General features: G+C 46.7%; 1 protein-coding gene across 1 annotated transcript in view; it reads right to left on the reverse strand.

Annotated features, from left to right (window-relative positions):
* Positions 1 to 25,428, reverse strand: part of ABCA13 (ATP binding cassette subfamily A member 13) — a 379,838-nt gene that overhangs the window by 143,926 nt on the left and 210,484 nt on the right. The window contains exons 43-44 of the mRNA XM_064575492.1: positions 15,745 to 15,994; positions 1,176 to 1,271 (exon numbers count right to left, since the gene is read on the reverse strand). Of these exons, the coding sequence (XP_064431562.1) occupies positions 1,176 to 1,271; positions 15,745 to 15,994 (346 nt within the window). The remainder of the gene's footprint in view (positions 1 to 1,175; positions 1,272 to 15,744; positions 15,995 to 25,428) is intronic.

The raw sequence follows: 25,428 nt of genomic DNA on the forward strand, positions 1-25,428 counted from the left end.
TTATTTGCTCCCGAGCTAATTGCCAACATGACGAATGCACAGAATGTGTCTTCACAGATTAGAAAAACCTATTGCCAATATTGCCTTATTGTCTGGATTTTTATATTTATGACTCCAAAACGTACACTTTGGTACTTAATACATCATTGTGGTTTTATCACTTTTCCCACGTGCTCTTCCTAGAACTATAAATTCCCGATGCAGGGCCAGATCGGGCATCAATCCTGGTTCCTACCACAGCACTGTATTTCTAGTAGATCCTCAATAAATAACAGTCAAGCAAACTTAGAAAATTGTTTATGAAGAAAGACAGGCTTTCACGAGTTTCATTAAAAAGTCATCTCGATGTTATCATTTTCAAACCTTAGAAGAAAAAAATCTTCAAAGTAATTCACCTCCAAACGGATGAAACATTTTAAGTTTCCTTAGTTAAAAAAAAAAATAGTCTTTTCATATGTACAAGTGTTCCCTAAACGTTAGTAAGTTAATACACCTTTCAGGGCGCCTGGGTGGCTCAGTCGTTAAGCATCTGCCTTTGGCTCAGGTCATGATCCCAGGGTCCTGGGATCGAGCCCTGCATCGGGCTCCCTGCTCAGCGGGAAGCCTGCTTCTCCCTCTCCCATTCCCCCTGCTTGTGTTCCTGCTCTCGCTGTCTCTGTCAAATAAATAAATAAAATCTTTAAAAAAAAAAAATACACATTTCATATTTACTTGCTACTTTATGTTTTTTACCTTTGGGTTTTATTAAACAAATTGAAGGCTATTTCTTTTTTTCTTTTTTTGCTATAATATAAAGCCTGTGTTTGTGCTTACCAAGGAACAGAAGGGGCAACTAGGTAACCTAGTCCTTAGGCTAATGTTACATCGTGTCATTCAAACTTGCAAGGGGGAGGGGCGCCACGGTGGCTCGCTGGGTTGATCCAACCACTCTTGATTTCCGCTCAGGTTAGGATCTCAGGGTCATGCGATGGAGCCCCGAATGGGCTCTGCGCTCACCACAGTCCCTCTCCCTCTGCTCCTCCTCCCCCATCTCTAAAATAAATAATTAAAATCTTCAAAAAAATAAAATAAAACAAACTTGCAGCGGGAAAGACCAGTCAGGCAGGGAGATGGTTCTCGGGGTCTGCGGGGTTGTGGTTGGGGTGCGCCCTCTGGCAAAGGCAACCGATACTTACAGGTCTGGGTTTAAATCAGCACAGGGCGGATCCTGATCTCCAAACTTCCGCAAAAGCACGTGGGCGAGCTCCTGGCCCACGCTCCCGCTGCCGCTGCTGCTTATCGATAGGAAGACAAAAGAAATAAGGCGGCCGTGTTAGGTCCTCGCGGGCAGAGATCACAGGACAGCACGCCCTACCTGAGCCGATCCAGGCACATGATCCTTAGATCCGTGATCGCAGATAACGCTGTTGAGTTAGCACAGTAAAGCCAAACCAGCAATAAGATTAAGGATTTTCTCAAAAGCACAGGATTGCCCTCACAGACATGCATTGTTACATACTGATGTTCACAGTACATTATTGTTCTCCTCTTTTCGTTTCTTCTTATTATGATATTGCCATTTTGGCATCTTGGCATAGTTCTATTGAATTGTAAAGGCTGCATAATATTTCATCACATTAATATATTAAAATCTATTTTAAAAATTCTCTTAACGTTGGAACTCTGGTTTGGTTCGAATATTCTATTAGCTAGCTCTGCAATAGAACTTTGTATTTTTCTGCTTTTTTTGTTTCTATGTGTGAGCTATATGGAACCACCCCTTTCTTGGTAAGACGTCCTCAGCGCAGAATCCTGTGCGTGCTTTAGGTATATATCGAATTATAATATTTATTTTAGTGGCACAAACGTCAGAAGTCAGGTAACAGTTCAGGCAGCACTGCTGAGAAACCAAGGTCACCAGTATTTAATTTCCTTACTGAAGACACCACCAGCGATAAGACACACTGTTCCTCTAACAGGGGGGAGGTGTGGAAACAAACTATACTACATCTTATACATGGGTTGTAAGAGACACCTTGACTTGAGAAAATGGAGAGGAAAAGATCATTTAAACCCGTCTAAATCGGACTGAGTGGGAGTGGCCTCATTTGAAGTAATCAAAACTCTGAATTACTGTATTTCCAAAAGAAAATAGGTTTATTACTTTCTAGAACTTACACCGAGTCATTTACAAAATGCTTTTGAATAGACATGGTTGGGAACACTTATCCCCAAGACAAACAAAAATGATGTATTATTAGCATGATAAATTACTTATATGTAAACGGTGGCTTAAAATCCCTTTGGAAAGAAGCAGCACGTAAATTAACAAATGCACGCAAAGATTTATTCTAAAGAACTTAAAACTGTAGCTTCCGTTAAGAAATGCAAGACCCTCAATGGAATGTTCAATCACGGCTTCTTCTGATTTGCTTATGGGCAGTGAGACGCTGATGCCCAAATACCGTTCTGAACTGCTACCGGCAATCAATATAGGGGGGTCGAGGTGGTCAGGCTTACTGCACCCTCACGTCCCGTCAGCACCAATAAGAGCCCGAAAGGAGAAGGAACTTCAGTATTTTCCACTGCGCAGCCCTCTACCCAGATAGGATCTGACAAAGATTTCAAATTTTCCTAATGCCCTCAGTGAGCCTCTAACGTACCCATCTGATGTTTTCTCTCCTCCACATTTATCAGCGGCTCCTCGTTACCTTCCTCGTGACCTATGCGCCTTGAAAATGGAAGCTAAGAACCCCCACACTCCTCAGGCCTTGCCATCGCTGGACAAATGCTGCCCAACACTCTCTCCCAGAAGGCTGCACCGCACCCCACCCCGCCCCTGCCCCGCCCAGCCCAACCTCACCGGGCGTCAACTCGCCCCTGCCAGCCCCGCCCAACCCCACCTGGACCAGACCAGCCCAGCCCAGCCCCAGCCCACCTGGCCTCACCTTGCCCCCTCCCAGCTCAGCCCACCCTCACCTGGCCCCGCCCAGCCCAACCCCACCTGGCCTCAACTCGCCCCTGCCAGCCCCGCCCAACCCCACCTGGACCAGACCAGCCCAGCCCAGCCCCAGCCCACCTGGCCCCGCCCCACCCCGCCCAGCCCCGTCCCACCTGGCCTCACCTTGCCCCCTCCCAGCTCAGCCCACCCTCACCTGGCCCCGCCCAGCCCAGTTCAAACTCACCTGGCCCCGCCCAGCCAGCCCCGCCCCACTTGGCCCCGCCCAGCCCAGTCCAACCTCACCTGGCCCCGCCCAGCCCAGTCCAACCTCACCTGGCCCCGCCCCGCCCAGCCCAGTCCAACCTCACCTGGCCCCGCCCAGCCAGCCCCGCCCCACCTGGCCCCGCCCAGCCCAGTCCAACCTCACCTGGCCCCGCCCCGCCCAGCCCAGTCCAACCTCACCTGGCCCCGCCCAGCCAGCCCCGCCCCACCTGGCCCCGCCCAGCCCAGTCCAACCTCACCTGGCCCCGCCCCGCCCAGCCCAGTCCAACCTCACCTGGCCCCGCCCCGCCCAGCCCAGTCCAACCTCACCTGGCCCCGCCCAGCCCAGTCCAACCTCACCTGGCCCCGCCCCGCCCAGCCCAGTCCAACCTCACCTGGCCCCGCCCAGCCAGCCCCGCCCCACCTGGCCCCGCCCAGCCCCGCCCAGTCCCACTGAACCGCCTTCTGATTAGGCAGCTCCTCCTGCAGCTTCCCCAGAAGTGCGTCCCCTTTCCCCGTACTGGGCTGTGAATCATCTCCCGCATTTGAGCTCTGAGTTCCCTCTCCTGTGAGCCCTCCTCTGCCTCCTCTCTCTTCTCTCCTGTTTCTGCCCAGTGGCCCCGAGGACATCTCCACGGGCTTTTAACTGAGTGCCTCTCACCAGGGGGCGGAAACAACCCAGGCGAGAAAGGACACCAGGCTTGGACGGCAGGTGGAACACAGTAGATTCTCAAAAATGATTCGTGGAACAAACTGTGATCTTAGGATTGTGCTGAAATCATAGACCTAATCCTTCATCACTACCCAGATATTTGACCTCCTTAAATGTGGTCTTCCTTGACCTCTTAACTTTCAGAGAAGGAATAATTTTAATGGAAAAGAAAGACCAACTCATTACCCCAAATTAGTTTTGGATTTCTGCTGAGGACAACTCTTTTCAGCGCCGTAACTGTGCATAAGCTCAGGATACAAACACTGCTGTAACATCCAACACAAAGTAATTACTTAATAGGAAAACGCCATCTTCCCCACTGCCTAAGATACAACAAAGGTTTCAAAGTATTCAGGTGGCTTACAGCTGGCCTAATAGGATTCCCTACAGCTCTGGACAGAAAGGCACAGTGATGAAGCACGCAGATATTTACAACGAAGTAGTGTCTCCTAAGTAGGCGGTGTGACCTCTGCGTAAACAGCCTCCCAGTCTCTGACAAATGAGAAAACACTTTTACAAGGAAAGGGACGTATTTTCCACTGAAATGTTGCCCATAAAAAGAAAACATTATTTGTGGCATCTGTAGAAGTACTCCGGATTGCTCTCTTTTGACCCATTAATCTAAGAACAAATATGAAAGTTTAAAATACTTTTTTCTGAAAAACATATTGATCTATAAAGTGCTTTACTTGGAATAATTACTAATGCAAGTTTAAAAGTTATGGTTTGCTTTCTACTAGAGTTTTGCTCAGGTCTAGAGGTCTCTGTTTAAAAAAAAAAAAAAAAAAAAGGACTGGCTTTAAATTGTCCCTGTTGTCTGAAGATTCAAATGCTTGTTCCTAAAACTATTGCTTTGTGCCTGTCTTCAAATTCTCGGCTATATTTTAAAGTGCTGTTAGAACCACGTGAAATCTGTCGTTATCAGACTCTAAGAAGTGAAAATTAGTGCTTAATCCTGATTCCAGAGGCAGTTCCTAAACGGGATACTGTTTCTCTCTCCATGTTACTCACAAAATTTACTGTGCATCCGAATGACCCAGGGGGCTTGTTGGAACAGATTCGTATTCCTAAACACCACCCCAAAGGGGCTTCCTGTTGTTAATAAGAGCCCCCTGGACTGAAATCCAAAGATCTGTTGAGAAAAAGATTAAAAAACAAAAACAAACAAAAAAGATCCAACACTCTAAAAACAAAGAAGAAATCCTACAAGATTACAGACAGAAAACCTTATCTATGGAGGAAGGCGAACAAGGCGAACCAGACTCTATGCCTAGGAGCTGCAAGGGGGGGGGAGGGCGCGCTACCCACCATCTACTGATAACTGAAAAGGACAGCATCCAGAGACGCCGATTTCAAACCAAGGTATCTTTCACAGAGCAGGGCAGAAAGAACGGTATTTGCGGATCCGCAGGACTCCCAAGTGAACCAGGGTGGACCACATGAAAGATTGAGGTCACTAAGGAGGACAGGGAATGTGTGTCAGGCAAAACCTTGTGCATTATCTCCTAAAATAGAAGATTCACATACTCTGTGCAAGTGATCAGAAATTACATTTCTCGGACTACCCATGAGAAGCTCTTCTATATGTATAACTGGAGACATTTATTAGAATATTCTAGAATGTTCATGCAGCATTGTTCACAGTCACAAAAACAAAACTGGAAGGAGCTCCTAATGTCCATCGTAAAGAGAGAAGATTCATAAACTGTGGTATGTTCCTACAGTGGAATAGTGTCCAATATTCAAAACAAGCAATATGCAGAAATATGCAACAATACAGAAGAATCAGTGATGCACTCTGAAGTGAAAAAGCTCATTCTCAGGTGCATGGTATTCTTTTGCACACTTCACAACAGATAAAGAATTGGAATGTGTTTAGAACCAAGGCAGAGGGATGGGATAATGGGGTATGGAATATAAGTACAGTCCAAGCCTTTGCAGGCTTCAGAGAGATGCTCATTACATAATTAAATCCAAGTATGCAAACAGAGGAAATCTGGCTCTGTGTGGCCAGTTCAACATATTAAAAGCTCTGAGAACTTTACAGAAAAGGAACCTATTTAACTTTGTCTTGCAGCTCAATCAATCCCAACAGGAAGATGGAATCTCTTTAGCGACACTCAGGATGGATACCCAAAGGAACAGTGTTCCATGAAACAACCATTTAAGAGACGCCATTGTAAACTAAACCCGATTAGATCACTGCCCACATTTCACAGCCTCTTAACACCCCCCTTCATTGTGCTTGCAGGATAAGGTCTCTGCTTGGAATGCCTTCCGGCACCTGCCAGAAAACATACAGACTTTTGCTGGATTACCTTGTTACTCTTCACATCGACTCACACTCCTTCCTCTATCTGGAGAAACATTGTCTCCTACCTGCCTGGAGAGCACCAAGCTATCATTGAGGAGACTCGGTTCAGGTGCAGTAGCCTTTCAAGGGCTTTCCTGGACACCCCCAGATGGAGCACCCCACCCCGTCCACTTTGGCACGACCCCACACTGTGTATCTATGCCTATCATAGCACTTACAAGACTTCCTTGGCCATCTGTTTGTAGGGTTATCTCTCAGCTCAACTGTGAGCTTTCTGAGGGTAGCACTGTGTCTTTGTGTATGTTCCTGGAATGACAATTAGATCCAGAAACCCTGACCCTACTTCCACCTTGCTCCCACGAGCTGGTGTCAACTGAGAAATTAATTCACCTAGCATGCATGAGCGCGGTGTCTTCAGGATGAGGACGTGGTCAGCAGTGATTCTTTTCTATTTGTTTATTTCAATCTCATTGCACTAAGAGACAGGACAAGGTTCCTTAACCATCGGTGATTCATGAAGCACAGAAGTCAGTTGGGTCAGGCTGAGAGGCCGTTCATCGGCAGGCTGTGGGAGGAGGTAAATGCCTCTTAAGTTCAAGGTTGGGGAGAGAGTAAAGGATAGGAAATCATTTGTGCGCAAATAGTTTAGCAACACCTCCTCGGTGCTAGGCACTGTCCAGGGACAGTGTATAGATAGTCAACTCCGTCTGAGCTATTTTGTTTACCATCTGTTTTCTCCTGCTGGACTGTGAGCTCCGAGGGAGCCGAAGCTGGGTATGGAACCAGTGAGGTGAAACCCACAGGAGGGATGTTGTTAAGGATGCTGAGGTGCCCACTTGGACAGGACTTCATAAGGCAATCATGTGTACGTTGAACCAGGAAAGAAACAGCCATACCAAAGAGTGGGGCACAGATTGCTCCTGGGGTCGCAGGTTGGATGTGCAAGGTCAGGGCCAAGTTTGGATGTCCAGAGGCTGGACAAAGCCGAGTGTAGGGGTGGACCAAGTGGATAAGACAAAGGCAGCCAGAGAAGACATGAACAGACATTTTTCCAAAGAAGACATCCAAATGGCCAACAGACACATGAAAAAGTGTTCAACATCGCTTGGCATCAGGGAAATCCAAATCAAAACCTCAATGAGATACCACCTCACACCAGTCAGAATGGCTAAAATTAACAAGTCAGGAAACGACAGATGTTGGCGGGGATGCAGAGAAAGGGGACCCCTCATGCCCTGTTGGTGGGAATGCAAGCTGGTGCAGCCACTCTGGAAAACAGTATGGAGGTTCCTCAAAAAGTTGAAAATAGAGCTACCATACGATCCAGCAATTGCACTACTGGGTATTTACCCCAAAGATACAAATGTAGGGATCCAAAGGGGTACGTGCACCCTGATGTTTATAGCAGCAATGTCCACAATAACCAAACTGTGGAAAGAGCCAAGATGTCCATCGACAGATGACTGGATAAAGAAGATGTGGTATATATATACAATGAACTATTATGCAGCCATCAAAAGGAATGAGATCTTGCCATTTGCAGTGACGTGGATGGAACTGGAGGGTGTTATGCTGAGCGAAATAAGTCAATCAGAGAAAGACATGTATCATATGACCTCACTGATATGAGGAATTCTTAATCTCAGGAAACAAACTGAGGGTTGCTGGAGTGGGGGGTGGAGTGGGAGGGATGGGGTCGCTGGGTGATAGACACTGGGGAGGGTATGTGCTCTGGTAAGCGCTGTGAATTGTGCAGGACTGTTGAATCACAGATCTGTACCTCTGAAACAAATAATGCAATATATGTTAAGAAAAAAAAAAAGAAGAAGAAGATAGCAGGAGGGGAAGGATGAAGGGGGGGATATCGGAGGGGGAGACGAACCATGAGAGACGATGGACTCTGAAAAACTGAGGGTTCTAGAGGGGAGGGAGTGGGAGGATGGGTTAGCCTGGTGATGGGTATTGAGGAGAGCGCGTTCTGCATGGAGCACTGGGTGTTATGCACAAACAATGAATCATGGAACACTTCATCAAAAACTAATGATGTAATGTATGGGGATTAACAAAACAATAAAAGATTAAAAAAAAAAAAGAAATTAAAAGGCAGCCAGAACATGAAAGTGAAGGGCGGTCAGCACCTTGGAGGTTATTCTTCCAGAGCCTGTGGGAGACCGGCACATGCTTTTCCATGCCATCCAGAAGCACCAATGATGGATTAGGTCCACTCCAGGGTATAAGACAACTGTCACTGAGAACTTAATTTCTGCCAGGACACAGGCCCATTGCTTTCCATTCACCATCTCTTTTTATTGTCCGAACAAAATAACGTAGTCCCATGCTCTCACGGGACAAAGATATGGGGTATGTGGGAGGAGTTGCACATGCATACAGACAAGAATGTCACTTAGGAAATGTTCAAGGTGAATGTTGAGAGGTCACTAGCTACTGTCGCTCAGACAGGAACAGTATGTCTGTGTGCACCACATTCCGGTTACCATCTTGCAAACCATGCTGAGTGTTTTCCAGAGTCAGACAGCTGATGCATACAGACCAACAATCACTGTTAGTCTTTAACTCGCTTTCATTTCTGATGATGTTTCTGCACATGGGGCCTGTTTTTTATAGAAAGCCAAGTTACTCTTTTTTTGAAAAGCGATTAGAAATTTGGTCCAACTCAATGACATTGGCTAAGGAAGGTGCTATGAAAAAGTGGAGGGGGATGAACAGCGGTCCCCCCAAATTTCATGCCCTTCCAGAAGGTCGTAATGTGACCTTATGTGGAAATAGGGTCTTTGGAGATGCAGTCAGTTACGATGAGATCATACAGGATTGGGGTGGGCTTACTCCAATATGGCAGAGGCCCTTACAGGAATTGGGTAATTTGGCCACAGAGACACGCAGGGAGAAGGCGGGGTGAAGACAGAGGCAGAGTGGAGGGGAGCCCCTCAAGTCCCAGGTCTTCTTCTGGCTGGGACCAGGTGGAGAGAGCAGAGACTGTTTGGTGGTGGGAAGAACATCAGCGGACTACGAGCAGGGGGTGAAGTCCCCGTTCATGTGGGACCCTGTAGGTTTTCCCAATGGGGTGAACTTCACAGCGCATCGGGAGCACCCCTTCCTAAAGGACCAAGTGCCCAGCCCAGAAGAGATGGGGCCATAGAATCTCCTCTAGGTATTTTCAACCATGTGTAGACAGCCATCTTTCCATGGTCCACGTTTTGTTTGCACCTCCAAGGAGAGACCTGTCCGAGATAATTTCTGGAAGACTTTCCCTGCTACATTTTATTTTGATGGTTGAATCCAACTTCACAGATAACTTAATGAAAGTGACCTTTTCTAGACACTGTGGCGAGAGCTACCCTTAGAGGGATGAGTGAGCCTTGATCCTGACCCTCAAGGAAGGCACAGATCTGCAGCCACGCGATAAACCACAGTGAGATCCACATGGCATGATGGACACACAGAGGAGAGAGCAGAGGCTGAGGATCCCTGAAGGAGGGACTTCAGACCCAGATGTGAAAGTGTTCTTATTTCAAGGGCACCTGGGGGGCTCAGTCAGTTAAACGTCTGCTTTCGGCGCAGGTCAGGATCCCAGGTCCTGGGATCGAGTCCCGAATTGGGCTCCCTGCTCAGCAGGGAGTCTGCTTCTCCCTCTCCCTCTGCCACTCCCCTTGCTCATGCTCTCCCCTCCCCAATAAATAAATAAAATCTTAAAAAAAAAAAGTGCAGAGCCCCAGGTACCAGGGGCAACAGACACTACACAGAAGCCTGAAGGACTAGAGGGCTGGGCTCGGATATAGTCTTCATCCCACGGACCCCAGGGAGCGACTCAGGGACCTCCAGCGGGGCCCCCAGGCTGTACCCCCTGCTTGGGGTGTAGAGCAGACAAGATGTGCTTAGCTGTGCAGAGGCTGCTTTGCTCATAGCTGGATTGCGTCTTCCTGCCTCCCTGGGGCCTCTCTGTGCCAGCCCGCCTCAGCCCCCAACAAGCCCCAAGTCCCCACCACCTCTCTGTTTCTCAGTTCACAGTGGGGAGGAGGCTTTACTGAAGCCCTCTGAAAACAGTAGTCAGCTAGCAAGTTGCTTGAGGATACAATGGAGCCCAAAGCATGGGTCATAAACTGACTGGTTAGAACCCAGACCAGCCCAGACACACTCCCCCATGTGGCCCTTCCCCTGGCAGGTGTAAAAAATGCAGTATTGAGAATGGCCATCTTCCTCACCTCTCCGCCCTGCACCCTGCCCCCCACCGGGCCCCCAAAGCATTTGAGTTAGAGCCACCAAAGCCCCGGGTTTTCTGGGCTCGCAGAGCACACGAAATCCTCCATGAGCGGCACGGCCTGCCCACATCACTCATAAAAGTGATGAAGAGAAGCTCCCCGATGCATTTGTTTTGGTTTGTGTTTTCATGAGAATCGGTATTCCTCAAGAAAGCTTAAGTAGATTTAATGTAGGCATATAATTGCATTTTCTCAACTCGTAAGATTTTAGGGACGTGAGACTCTACTGAGAATCGTCAATGCTCTAATAAGATAAGATTTCTATGTGCGATCAAAGTCAATGCAGAGATAATGTACCTAACGGACTTTGAAACTACACGCAGGCCTGAATGGTACACCTGTTAACTAGGAGTTACGCGAAAGAGAAAGTAAGGAGCCGTAATGAAAACTCTATGTATCACCCCATGGAGATTGCTCACAAGTGGTACGATATGGGGATATGCCCACATCTGAAGCAACAAGGATGAGAGCAGAGTGAACCAGGCGCCGTGTGCATGCACGCGCCCATGTGTGTGTGCGTGGGCGCGTGTGTAGGAAATCGGGAGGAATGTGAGCAGTGAAAAGCTGTTCCACACTGAGAATCATTCTTGTGCTAAGATTCAGACCATGCCACTCAGATCCAATACAGACAGACCTGTCAGATAATTTATCGCCCACTGGAGGAGGCATTTAAGAGGGAGAGGGACATGGATAGAATGTGCGCCAAGATGATTGGACCGGTTTCCCCAGCACACCAGGGCACGTGGCCATCCTGACAGAGGACCCAGCACATGGGAGAAAAGCAGTGATCTGGGGAGTGGGTGTCGACCAAGAGCAGTTGTACCTTCAGAGAGGGGGGCTACTCACCCTCCTCCCCTCTGATTTTGGGCAGTCACTAGAAATGTGAAAGATAACCAGCAAAGCAGGAAAAGTTTCCATCTGTATGGGTGATTTCTGGCAGCCTCTTACTTTCTGCCTCGGAACTACGGAGGCTACTACTCTACCGAAATACAATGTAAACTTGTCCTTTCGGTTGAGTCTGGAACGCAAGAACAGAAGAGGGGCATTCGTGATCTCCGATGGCGCACACACCTGTGACAGGTAGGAGCCCACCTGTGCGGATAAGAAGATAAAGGACCAGAGACAAAGGCTGCTCGGCCTCATAGTTTATGTTAACATTCCGAAAATGAGAACAAACACACACATGTCCTCATTGAAAAGACTTACTGGTGCCTGGGTGGTTTGGTCAGTTAAGCTTCTGACTCTTGATTTTAGCTCAGGCCATGATCTCAGGGTCACAAGACTGAGCCCCGAGTTCGGGCATGAACCTGCTTAAGATTCTCTCTTTCCAGGACGCCTGGGTGGCTCAGTCGGTTAAGCATCTGCCTTTGGCTCAGGTCATGATCTCAGGGTCCTGGGATCAAGTCCTGCATCAGGCTCCCTGCTCAGCGGGGAGCCTGCTTCTCCCTCAGCTTCTGCTTCTGCCCTGCTTATGTGCTCTTTCTCTCTCTCTCTCTCTCTGACAAATAAATAAATAAAATCTTCAAAAAAAAGAAAAGCTCTCTGCCCTCCTCCTTATTTGCCTGAAAGCAGGACGTAACTCTGTAAGTGCCTTTCTCTCTTCTCCCCCAGGAGAGACAGAAGTGAATCACCAGCAACAGTTCTAGGCCCTTATCAGCAGAGATATGCACCCAATGACTCTGTATAACAAACCTTACTAACTAGCTCTATGCGACATTAGTCCCTATATATTTGCCTGCCCACATCTGGCTGCTCCTAAAGCTCAAAGCCCTTTTCCTTTGTCCTGTCATGTCTCTAAAAGGTTATGGTTCTTTTGTTAAGATGCAATATAAGCCCAAGTTCTCAGCACCCTCTTGAGCTGCTCATCACCGGGTGCTCCCCCGTGCACATACTCTGTACATGTTAATAAACTTACGTTTGCTTGCCCCTTGAAAAAAATAAAATAAAATATCTCTAACTCTCAGGCTCCAAATGGTTTGGGAGGATATGACTTCTATGCAAAACGCATGCTGGGAGAGCAGGGAAAATGCTTTCAGATGAAAAAACACAAAAAAACACAGTTGCCAAATTAATGATGCAGTGGAGAAGGCAAATGGCTGTTTCAATGGAGCCAATGGAATACGCACCATGGGGCAGGGGGTTCTCACCCCCCTCAAGAGGAAGGGATGGAGAGATGACAATGGGTGGAAGAGAGGTGAAGGGGCAGTCAGTCCGGACCTGTGACACGGCAACGTGGGACACACTTGTAGGATATATCTGATATATCAATAGAGAGGGTGAAATTTCAAATAACAAGAAATAACTGAGAACAGGCAACCTCAGCAGCAATCAAAGAGCTGCCTCCTAGAGCAACGGGAGCCCAGAGGTGGAAATAAAAGGGACAGTGAGAATTTGCAGAAATGAGTTTCCTCCTCTCCACCCACCCCCGAAAAAAGGAATGTAGGGATCTGGGCCTGTTTTATTCATTCAGGTGTAACTGCTACCAAGAAAAGCACGTGACAGGGGCCCCTGGGTGGTTCAGCTGGTGGGGCATCTGACTGCTGATTTCAGCTCCAGTCATGATCTCAGGGTCGTGAGATCGAGCCCCACGTCGGGCTCTGTGCTCAGTGCAGAGTCTGCTTGAGATTCTCTCTCTCTCCATGTCCCTCCCTCTGCTCTCTTTCTCTCTTTCTTAAATAAATAAATAAAATCTTAAAAAAAAAAACACGTGGCATACAGTGGGTGCATAATAAATATTTGTGAGTAAAAGAATCGATGCCTTTCTGGGACTGTAAATTGATGCACATCGATAGGAATAATTTGGCAATATCTACCTTAAAAATGCTAATGCTTGTTGCCCCAAAATGTGTTAAGGAAATGTATGATAATGGAAACAATTAGATAGTGCCATGAATCCAAATGAAGGTATTCCTACAGAATTGCCTGCAATAGGAAAATTGCTTAAACAAATAAATAAACCTGTATGCATCCCCAAAAGAGATTGTTCAAATAAATTATGGTACGTCCATGCAACATACTGCTGCACGGCACGAAAATGGGTGATGTTGGGGCTCCTGGGTGGCTCAGTCTGTTGAGCATCTGACTCCTGATTTCGGCTCGGGTCATGATCTCAGGGTCTTGGGATCGAGCCCCGCATCAGGCTCTGCGCTCAGCAGGAGTCTGCTTGGGATTTTCTCTCTCTCTCTCTCTCTCTCTCTCTCCCTCCCTTTGCCCCTCCCCAACACACTCTTTCCCTCTCTCTCTCTAAAATAAATAAATAAATCTTAAAAAAAAAAAAAAAAGAAAATGGGTGACATGGTTGTGCTCGATTTACAAAAACAGATAGACAAATGTGTTATTGAGTAAAAAAGCAAAAAATGAAGAGTTTTGTAGTGTCCTAAAAAATAAAAATGCATGTGTTTAAAAGTATTACGTATTGGGGTGGCTCAGACAGTTGAACGTCTGACTCATGCTCGGGTCATGATCTCGGAGTCGAGGGATGGGCCCCGGGAGTCTCATCGGGGGTCTGCTTGATAATTTCTCCCTCTCCCTCTTCCCCTGCCCCTATTTGTGCGGGCCTGCTCTCTCTCAAAAATAAATAAATTAATTAATTAATTAAAATTAAATTAACCTAAAAACAAAATAAATAAATTAAAATTAAATAAAAATAACTAAATAAAATAATATTACGTATTAACATGGGGAAGGCTGCACACCACTAGGTTTACGGTAGCTAGTGCTGGTAGAATTACCTGTGAAGTTTTTTTATTGTTATTTTGGCTAGCCTGCATTTTCTATTACTTTTTTCAAGAAACACGCTTTATAATAGGCTAGTTACTGCTCCTTCCCACTTGAGGAGTGTGGCAGAAAATGGGAACATTTGGCCAGAACGCATTAGTGACACTGTCCTTTAAAACACTTTGGAGAAGAAGATGAGGGCAGGAAAAGAAAATATCTAGCTAGAAGCAAAAGGAGCCCACTTGCAGAGGGAATACTTAGGACCTGTACACATTTCTCCAAATAGAGAAATTGCAGGATTCTCTTTGTGGGTTAAACCCAGACTCTACGGAGCATAAGGACACACAGAGGAAAGAGTACAATTAAACAAAGGACCCAGACAGTTTATAATCGATGTTGCCTTCTCTGCCTCTATTTGTTTAAACCTAATTCCAAATTACACACCGTCGTAAAAGTGACAAATATTAGCAAGCACGAAGAGTCTAGCTAATTAAGCTCGTTATTTTAGTAAAGATAAGTATTTGACAAAGGTAGAGCTCATTGTGTCCTCCACACCATGAGCCACCTGTGCCGATCCGCGTTCAGGGCAATGATGCCCCCCGCCTGGGGCAGAGCTCAGGGGAGATGCTCGCCTCAGTCTTGGCGGGGGAACCAGCTCAGGTCCTTCGGTCAGGCCCCCGGTAGTAAAACTAAACCCCTGAGAACATCCTTTGCAAATTCATCTGGCTGGAAAACTCTGAATGTACTGGACCTCCTCTAGCCTGGGGGTGCGCATGGGCTCATTCCCACCCCCAAGAGAAACGTCAGACATGTCTCTGCAGAGAGGGGCGTGCAGCTCCTGGTGGCTGTCCCAGAGCAAGCCTGGAAGGTTCTGTGAAACACAATAATCCCTCACATCCGCGGTTTTGGGTGCGGATCGCCCGCGGGCTGGAGCAGCTACTCCTCCAGACAGACCTTCAGGCTACTCACCTGATCTCATCACATCAGCGCAAGAACTAGGGCGGGCACAGGACCGCAAGCTACTCAGAGAGCCCACATGCGTGTAACTGTAGAGAGTCTGTTGTTATAAGTCTTCGGCTATCGCTCTTGTTAGTCTCTGGCTGTGCCTGATTTAGGAGTTAAACTCGATCGTAGGCATGTAGGCATGAGTAGGAAAAACACGGTAGATACAGGGTTTGCTACAGTCCATGAGCTTACCCTCTCGAGCCAGTGCTCTAAAATCATGAAACCTCATGTGTAGTCGAGATTCTTAAAAGTATCAAAGCTGCTGGGGCGCCTGGGGGGCTCGGTCGGTGAAGCGTGTGCCTTCGGCTCAGGTCGTGATCCCGGGGTCCTGGGATCGAGTCCCGCATCCACATCCAGCTCCCTGCTCGGCGGGGAACCTGCTTCTCCCTCTGCCCCTCCCCCCTGCTCCTGTGTGCTCTCTCTCTCTCACTCCCAAATAAATAAATAAAGTATTTTTTTTTAAAAAGGATCAAAGCTACTGCTATTCATAACCCTGACATAACTGGGAAGTAAAAGAGGAGGGAAAAAAGGTTCTTACCTGAAAAAGTAAGCTTCGGCCCTGTCGTAATGGCCCGGTGTTAGTTTGAGGGGAGGGTAGTCAGTGGCCAGAGGCCTCACCATGAACAAGGCCATGGCCAAGGCCACGAAGAGGACGGGCAGCAGCAGGTTGGAGAGGGTGACTTTCCAGGCCCGGCACGTGTGCCAGAGCCTCTTGACCAGGAGGGCCCTGGCCTGAGCCAGAGGCCGCGGGCTGCCCCCCGCGGGCGGGGTCCCTGCCGGGGCGCCACCTGCAGAGACAGGAACATGCAGCCAACCTGAGGCCGGGGGACACACACACACACACACACACACACACAGCCCGGGTTCTGGGGGTTCCTCCAGGTGCTTACAGACGGCCCTGGCAGCTCGTGGTGCAGGAGCATCCCGCTTCTGACTCCCACACTGAGCGGGACACTGGAAATTAATATGCACAGGACATCTTGTGACCTGACGGGGCAAGGACGGAGTTCTCCTGTGGATCCCTCTCTGATCCTGCTTCTGAAGGGAGCCTTGAGCTTGTTTTGTTGGTGAAAATGCAGCGTGCTCCCGAGTGTGGATTCCAAGCCCAAGAGCTGTGGGATCTCTGTCTCCCCAGGCGCACGCCGGAGGGGGTAGAAGGGTGCAAACGGGGCCAGCCCCCTCTGCTGCCTCCCTTCTCCTGCTATACCTCTCTGTTCTCACAGTCGGGTCCTTCCTAAAGATGCCCCAGGTCACGTCCAGCTCAGGGTCAGGAGGCATCATCCCCCAGCCCCGGGGCCTATTCCCCCTGCCCAGTGGGGGCGTCCCTGGTGAAGAGGAGGCCAGCATGGCCTCCTGGGGCGCGTCTCCAGCTCCAAGTGAGCCCCCTTGGCCCTCCAGGCTTCAGCCATCTGGCCCTCCCCTCCTTCCACGGCCAACCCTGAGACCAGACCTCAGCGAGCAGTGCCCAGAAGGGGAGGCTGGACAGCAGGGCATGAGCGCATGTCGGGGACGTCCTGCTCCCCTTGCCGGGTCTCTCTGTGAGGGGCCACCTGGGGACCACATGGAAGCAGCTGCAATAAACCTGTCCCAGGGCAGGCCAAGCAGCGGGCGCAGGCAGCTCTCACGTCCAGTGTGGGGATGACAAAACCGGAGGAAAACGAGAGGCAAACCCGAGGTCTGAAGCCCTGATCCATGTCCAAAGGAGGGACGCAGCCATGCCCACACTCGTCCTTGCAATCCCTTGCAAAGTATTCCAGAAAACCCAGCATGAAGTATTTGTACGAGAAAGGTGGCCTTCTAAGAGGCCAGGTATGCTAAATTGATTGCACTGCTGACAAATACCAAATGGAAATACAGTTAATAAAGCACAGCAAATACATTTAAAATCCCCCAAAGAAATCATTTTGAAAGAAACGACCATTTTGAAAGATAAATTATTTATAAGAGCAGTGAGCACAGAGCCAGAGAGGAGCAGCTGGGGATAAAAATGCATTTGTGGACTAACTCCTTCTTTTGTCACATACGTATGGAGTGAGTCAGTGTCTTGGGGCAGGTTCTGGGCTATTCCGGCTTTGTCCTCAAAGAAGACATCACATAGGGGCTGAGAGAAAAATGTAAAGAAATGCCCCCACACAGTGTAATCCAGTGTTGCGATCTGTGTGGGCAGAGCCGAAAGGGTTGGTACCAAGGACGCTTAGGGACAGTGAGTCCCGGGGGATGTGTGGGGGATCTGTACCAGAAGTCAGTTCAGTCTCCCTCCTGAGTAGAGTAAGGCCCAGGTCCTCCCTCCTCCATCCTCCCTGTGAGTCTCCTTTTTTTTAAAAAAAAAGATTTTATTTATTTGTTTGATAAAGAGACAGAGAGACAGAGGGAGAGAGGGAGAAGAAGGCTCCCCGCTGAGCAGGGAGCACGACGTGGGGCTCAATCCCAGGACCCTGAGATCATGACCTGAGCTGAAGGCAGACGCTTAACCAACTGAGCCACCCGGGCACCCCTTTACCTTCACAGAGAACCCATCACTTCTGATGCTTCTGGTCACCAAACGTGGGGCTTTTCCCCACACATCAAGCGATTCTCCATGACACCAGCTGGGTGTCCTCCAATCCAACTCGCTTTGGACACCATCTCCCTGGAGAGTGTGGGACCCTCACAGGTAAGGGCTCAGTCACACAGGACTACCCCTCCCCCACTTGAGACGCCAACCACAAGCCCAGCTTGTCACCTGTGCTTCCGAGTAACTGACTGTAGATCAGAGTCTCCCATGACCCGTGCCTCGGGTTTGACTAATGTGCCAGAGTCTTTCACAGAACTCAGAGAAACAGGTTCTTATGTTTGTCAGCTTATGAAGGAATAGGATAGAAGACACAGATGAACAGCCAGATGGAGGTGATGTCCGCGAGGTACGCGGGAAGGGATGCAGGGGCATCTAGCACATTCCCAGCACCTCCTGGGACCTCCCTGGAAGCCCCTTTTATTGGGATTTTATGGAAGTTTCATCACGCAGACATGATCCACCCTGAACTCCATGTCCAGCTCCTCTCCCCTCCCTGGACGATAAGGACGGGGCTGAAAATGTCAGGCTTCTAATTGGCGTGGTCCTCTGGTGAGCAGCCCCCATCCAGGCGCTATCCAGGGGCCCACCCAGCGTCACCTCATTGGAACAGATGATGCTCCTAATCCTTTCTCTAGCAGAGAAGCATGCCTCCCTCTGTTTAGGGTCAAGAGGAATTGAAAGATCACTGGTAGGTGTGATGGCTATGACCCCACTAAGCCATGGGTCATCATCCACCAAAAGCCACACCCCACGACGTCGCCTATAAAAAACATCTTCAAACATCCCCATCTAGCTGCCCACACTAAGCTGCCTGCCGGATCTTGCACCTGCTCAAACATGTCTGCACCACATAGTGCATACAGACACCTCTTTACACCAGGGAAGGTTTCGTCTATGCAGCCAGGTGCATAGAAAACAGAAGCAGAACATGGCTTTCTGGGTGTTGGAATCTACCTCCTAAATTTGCCTGCCGATGGAGGGGCACACTCAGAGAATGGCCATTTATTTGCCCACTGGCTTTGCTCAGAGAGGACCAGTCACGACAATCACCAGGGGACTGCGAAGGTTCCATCTTTCAGTCTACATAGACCTGGACCGGAATCCAGACTCAGCCACCAACATGTTGTGCGACTTCTGGAAAATTTCCAACCTCTCTGAACGTCAGTTCCCTCAGCTGTAAGATAGAGACTTATATTTTCCCTCTAGGTAATGAGGATTCTTATTACCACCCTTGTGAAACTACCAGAACAGGTATAATGTTGACCTCCAGCCATTGTAAATGCTCATCAGACAGGTTCAATAAGTCTGTGGGGAAAGACGTTTCTCATTATTAAGAAAAATAAATTCTCCCCACCTTCCCATATGTTCACTGAACATAAATGAGAAAAATAAAGGACTGAGATAGTTTATGGTCATGAAGGAACCACCAATCAAATATTTATGGCTAAACCCATAAAAGTATTCATATGAATAATTTAACAGACAAAATTAAAATGCCGGACCAAATTGTTATGAATTGTCTTATTTGACTTATGAGTGTAATTCTATTTAAAGAATCCAGTGACATCCATAATTAGACATTCCCATTTACCCCAACCATCAAATTACTTAGGAAAAATGTCCAAAGATTTAATTCTTTTTTCTTTCTTTCTTTTCTTTTCTTTCTTTTTTTTTTTTTTATTTCTTTCTTTCTTTTTTTTTTGTCTAGTGGCTTCAGTTATTTAAACATTAATACCTTGTGGGGCATACCTTAAAATATCAAGGACTTAGCATGCACCCCAGAACATGATCTTTGCATTACTGGATTCCTCTAAATGTTCTTGAAGCTTTTAAAACAAAGTATCACAAATGTAATGCCTTCAAGTCAATTTTTAAAAAATGAATACCCCAAACAAAAAGTGGGCAAATAGCATGCATGAATATGTAGTTCATTAAAAAAAATCTAAGGGAGAGCCCATATATATATTAGAAAATAGGGCAACAATGAAATTTTCAGATCATCAATATGGTAAAGATTAAAAATCACATTAAGGTGGCTCCTGGGTGGCTCAGTGGTTAAGCGTCTGCCTTCGGCTCGGGTCACGATCCCAGGGTCTTGGGATCGAGCCCCGCATCGGGCTCTCTGCTCAGCGGGAAGCCTGCTTCTCCCTCTCCCACTCCCCCTGCTTGTGTTTCCTCTCTCGCTGTATCTCTCTCTGTCAAATAAATATACAAAATCTTCAAAAAATAAATAAATAATAAAATAAAATAAAAATCACATTAATACCTAATATTATTGCGTGTTTAAAGAAATGGGCTTTCTTATTCTATGCTAGCAGAACAGATGAGCATGGTCTTTCTGTGGGAAACAACTATGAACCATCTTTGATCAGTGACTCCCAATCCAACAGTTATATTATTAAAAAAAAAAAAAATGGGGTGCCTGGGTGGCTCAGTTGGTCAAGCATCTGAATGTTGGCTTCAGCTCAGGTTGTGATCTCAGGGTCCTGAGATCAAGCCCTGCGTCAGGCTCCGCACTAAGTGTGGAGTCCACTTGAGATTCTCTCTCCCTCTGCCCCACCCCCCACTCATGTGCACACGTGCACGTGCTCTCTCTCTCTCTCAAATAATAAGTCTTTAAAAAATATAAAAAATGGAAATTCATCAAATATATCAAATAAGGTGGTTTATTACATCTTACATAATATAGTAGATTATTGTATATAGTAGATAATTGTTGGAAACAAATGGGGACTGATTGAGCAGTTTACAACACAACTCTATGTACGGTGGATTACTGTACTTCAGGGACTAGTACGGATGAGGGCTCGCTGATGGGGACGATGTTTATTACACAGAGTTGGTGAATAAAGCAATATAAGATAAGCTTATATCATGTTTTGAAAAAAATGTCTATACACAAACATGACTCAATAAAATGGGGAGGGGGGTGGATGGAGGAGTAGGACCCAAAATATCAACAGCATGTATTAGCCAAAAAACGAGGTAGGATTAAAGCATTAAATATGTAATTATAGGAAAATATTCATAATACGCCAAATGAAAAAGTGTTACAAAATAACACATAGAATTAATAGAACTTACTAAATATACTAATATTAAGCTGTAAAAGTTAGTGTTTTGGTAAATGTACTTCCAGTGAAAAGTTCTTTTTTTAAAAAAAAGATTTATTTAGGGCGCCTGGGTGGCTCAGTTGGTTAAGCGACTGCCTTCAGCTCAGGTCATGATCCTGGGGTCCTGGGATCAAGTCCCACATCGGGCTCCCTGCTCTGGGGGAAGCCTGCTTCTCCCTCTCCCACTCCCCCTGCTTGTGTTCCCTCTCTCGCTGTGTCTCTCTCTGTCAAATAAATAAATAAAATCTTTAAAAAAAAAAAAGATTTATTTATTTATTTGAGAGTGCGCGTGCATTTGTGCAAGTGGGGAGAGATGGAGAGGGAGAGAATCGCAAGTAGGCTTCACACCCAGCACAGAGCCCCATGAGGGACTCAATCCCACGACCCTGAGATCATGACCTGAGCAGAAACCGGGAGTCGGACACTTAACGGATTGAGCCACCCAGGCACCCCATAGTGGAAAGTTCTTTTATGAAATGCTTTCTTTCGATACTCTATATACTATTTGACAAAGTGTGTTTTTCTTAGTTCAAAAAGTTAAAGTGGTATAAGCATTTCAACCTTCTTAAAAATGTACAATTTATATTTCTTTCTGTGCTGAGAACATGGCTACTTTAATTTTCTTCACCATTTTCTGGGTTTTTTCAACAATAAATATTTATGCATTTTGTAGTCAGTAATTGTTTTGCAAAGACTGTATACATATTCAGGAAATGAAGCACAGTTTTATGAAATAGAAACTGTATCACTTTCTGGGGCGCCTGGGTGGCTCAGTCAGTAAGCGGTTAAGCATCTGCCTTTGGCTCAGGTCACGATCTCAGGGTCCTGGGATTGAGCCCCGTGTCAGGCTCCCTGCTCAGCAGGAAGCCTGCTTCTCCCTCTCCCTCTGCCCCTTCCCCTGCTCGTGTTCTCTCTCTCTCTCAAATAAATAAATAAAATCTTCAAAAAGAAACTATCATTTTCTGCTTACTGAGTTACAGAATTTTAGAGATGAAACTTAAAAAATCATATCATTGAAAAAAATAGTAAAAATATAATTGAAACCTTTCACTTATTTATAAATACACCCAGTTCAGGAGAGTTTCTGAACTAAGTTAAATTTGGAGACTAAAACACAGTGAGTATTTACTATGTGTAAAGTCTATCCTGGGTCCTTCGGTTATCTCTGTGAATAGCATTCTCGACTCTTAATCTCATATAAGAGTCAAACATGTCACAAAATGTGTCAATTCAACCTGAACAACATGGCATAACGTGTACAACGGTGTGTGGAAAGCATCTCCAAGGAGGCTTCCGATGCCAGGAATTCCCAAAGTAAACATGTGTTTGCGGACAGGTTGGGAGGGTAACCAGTGTGGGCGGTTGTTCTGAGAATAGAAAGAATCTTAACGCACGTAGATTCTGAGACAGAAATATGGTAAGCTGGTTAAGGACAGGGTATTACAGATATTTTCTATGACACCCCAGTCATGATCTGGGATTCCAAATCATTAGCAGACAGAAAAGGGCTGAAATCATTTCATCTCTTCTCACCGGCCCAGCGAGATAGAATCGGGTGAGCTGTCTGGAAAATGTCACAGTACGCTTCCTCGGGAATAGGTGTTAATTATAGGCATATGGCACATTGTGGGTTCAGTTCCAGACCCCCCCAATACAGTGAATATCGAAATAAAGTGAGTCAAATAATTTTTTTCATTTTCCAGTGCATATAAAGATATATTTACACTATTAAGTGCGTGGTAGTATTAGGTCTAAAAAAACATACTTCCCTTAATTTAGAAGTACATTATTGCTAAAAAAATGCTAACCATCCTCTGCGCTTTCAGACCATCATAATATTTTTGTTGGTGGAGGATTATGCCTCGGTGTTGGTGGGTGCTGGCCGATCAGGGTGGTGGTGGCTGAAGGTGAGGGTGGCCATGGCATTTCTTAAAATAAGACAACAATGAACTTTGCTCCATTGATTGACTCTTCCTCTTGCGAATGCTTTCCCGGTAGCACGAAATGCTGTCGGATAGCATTTTACCCACAGAACTTCTTTCCAAATTCAAGTCTGCTATCTCAAACCCCCCTACTGCTTTATCAACTAAGTGCATGAGAGATCCTAAATCCTTTGTTGACATTTCAAAGTCTTCACAGCGTCTTCACCAGGAGTGAATTCCGTCTCAAGAAACACTTTCTTTGCTCATCCCTAAAAACGAAGTCCTAATCCGTTCAAGTTTGATCATGAGATGCAGCAAATCAGCCCCATCTTCCAGCTCCACTTTTGATTCTAGGTCTCTTGCTGTTTCCACCACACCTGCTGTGACCTTCCCCACTGATGTCCTGAACCCCTCAAAGTCACTGGTGAGGGCTGGAGTCAACTTCTGCCAAACTCTTGCTCGTGTTGGTATTTTGACATCTTCCCATGAGTCACAAATGTTCCTAATGGTATGTAGAGTGGTGAATTCTTTCCAGAAGGTTTTCAATTGCTTTGCAGAGATCCATCAGAGGAATCACTCTCTATGACAAGTACAGCTTTATGAACTGTATTCCTAAATGTATTAAATGTGAATGTCAAAATTACTCCCTATTTCATGTGCTGCAGAATGGATGTGGCATTAGCAGGCATGAAAATGGCATTAATCGGGGCGCCTGGGTGGCTCAGTTGGTTAAGCGACTGCCTTCGGCTCAGGTCATGATCCTGGAGTCCCTGGATCGAGTCCCGCATCAGGCTCCCTGCTTGGCAGGGAGTCTGCTTCTCCCTCTGACCCTCCCCCCTCTCATGTGCTCTCTCTCATTCTCTCTCTCTCAAATAAATAAATAAAATCTTTAAGAAAAAAAAAAAAAGAAAGAAAATGGCATTAATCTTGCTGAATATCTCCATCAGAGTTCTCAGGCAACCAGGAGCATTGTCTATGAGCAGTCAGTCATGTTTTGAAAGGAGTAGTTTCTTTCTGAGCAATAGGTCTCAACAGTGGGCTTAAAAGATCCAGGAAACCATGTTGTAAACACATGCACCATCATCCAGGCTTTGTGGTTTTATTTCTAGAGCATAGGCAGAGTAGATTTAACAAAACTCTTAAGGGCCCTGGGATTTTCAGAATGGTCAATGAGCATTAGCTTCAACTTCAAGTCACCAGCTGTATTAGCCCCTAACAGCAGTCAGCCAGACATTGACTTCTCCTCTCCAGCTATGAAAATCCTAGGTGGCATCTGCTTCCAATAGAAGGCTGTTCCATCTACACTGAAAGTCTGTTGTTGAGCAGAGCCACCTTCGTGAATTCCCTCAGCCGGATCTTCTGGATGACTTGCTGCAGCTTCTCCATCAGCACCTGCTACTCCCCCGTGAGATGCTTCTTTCCTTAAACCTCATGAACCCACCTCTGTGAGCTCCCAGCTATTCCTCCGCAGCCTCCTCACCTCCCTCAGCCTTCACAGAACTGAAGAATCAGGGCCTTGCTTTGGATTGGGCTTTGGCTTAAGGGAATGTAGTGGCTGCTTTGATCTTCTATCCAGACCTCTAAAACTTTCTCCATGTCAACAAGAAGGCTGTTGTGCTTTCTTATCATTTGTGTGTTCACTGGAATAGCGCTCTGTATTTCCTTCAAGAACTTCTTTGCATCTACAACTTGGTTCATTGGTGCAAGAGGTTTAGCCTTCGGACTATCTTGGCTTTCAACATGCCTTTCTCACTAAGCTTAATCATTTCTCGCTTCTGACTTAAAGCGAGATATATGTGACTCTTTCTGTCACTTAAACACTTAGAGGCCCTTGTAAGGAATATTAAGTGACCTGATTTCAATCTTGCTGTGTCTTGCAGATTTGGGAGGCCGAGGAGAGGGAGAGGGATGGAGGACAGGCTGTCCAGTGGAACATTTGCCAATTAAGTTCAGCCTCATAAAAGGGCACAATTCATGGTGCCCCAAGACAATTATAATAGTCACATCCAAGATCACTGATCACAGATTACCCTAACAAAATAATAATAATGAAAAGGTTTGACATATTGAAATACTCCAAGAATCACCAAAATGTGACACAGAGACCCAAAGTGAGCAAATGTTCTTGGAAAAATGGTGCCCAGAGATGTGCATGATGCAAACCTTCCATTTGTTTAAAAACTAAAAGGCAGGGCGCCTGGGTGGCTCTGTTGGTTAAATGACTGCCTTCGGCTCAGGTCATGATCCTGGGGTCCTTGGATCGAGCCCCGCATCGGGCTCCCTGCTCAGCGGGGAGTCTGCTTCTCATCTCCCTCTGCTCCTCCCCCTGCTCGTGCTCTCTGTCTCTCTCTCAAATAAATAAAATCTTTTAAAAAAACACACATTCAATATGCCAAAGTGGCCCGATTTGGGAGGCCTGCCCTTGACCCCTACAACAGAGGTGCTAATAAAGGTTGCCCAGAGCTACTCCTGCCTCAACTGGCCCAGTGTCTCCAGCAGTATGGGTGAGGCGAGGACCATATGTGAGATGAAGGAAGCAACTTCTTTGTGGAATATTCCACAAGAAGGGGAGATTTCAATTCAGGGAGCGAGGCTGGGAAGTCTCCCTCCCCAGCCTCAGGGGCTTTCTCGGG

Source organism: Mirounga angustirostris, unplaced genomic scaffold (assembly GCF_029215605.1).
Source record: "Mirounga angustirostris isolate CCGP_5_RB_7025 unplaced genomic scaffold, mMirAng1.0.hap1 SCAF_12, whole genome shotgun sequence".
NCBI lineage: Eukaryota > Metazoa > Chordata > Mammalia > Carnivora > Phocidae > Mirounga > Mirounga angustirostris.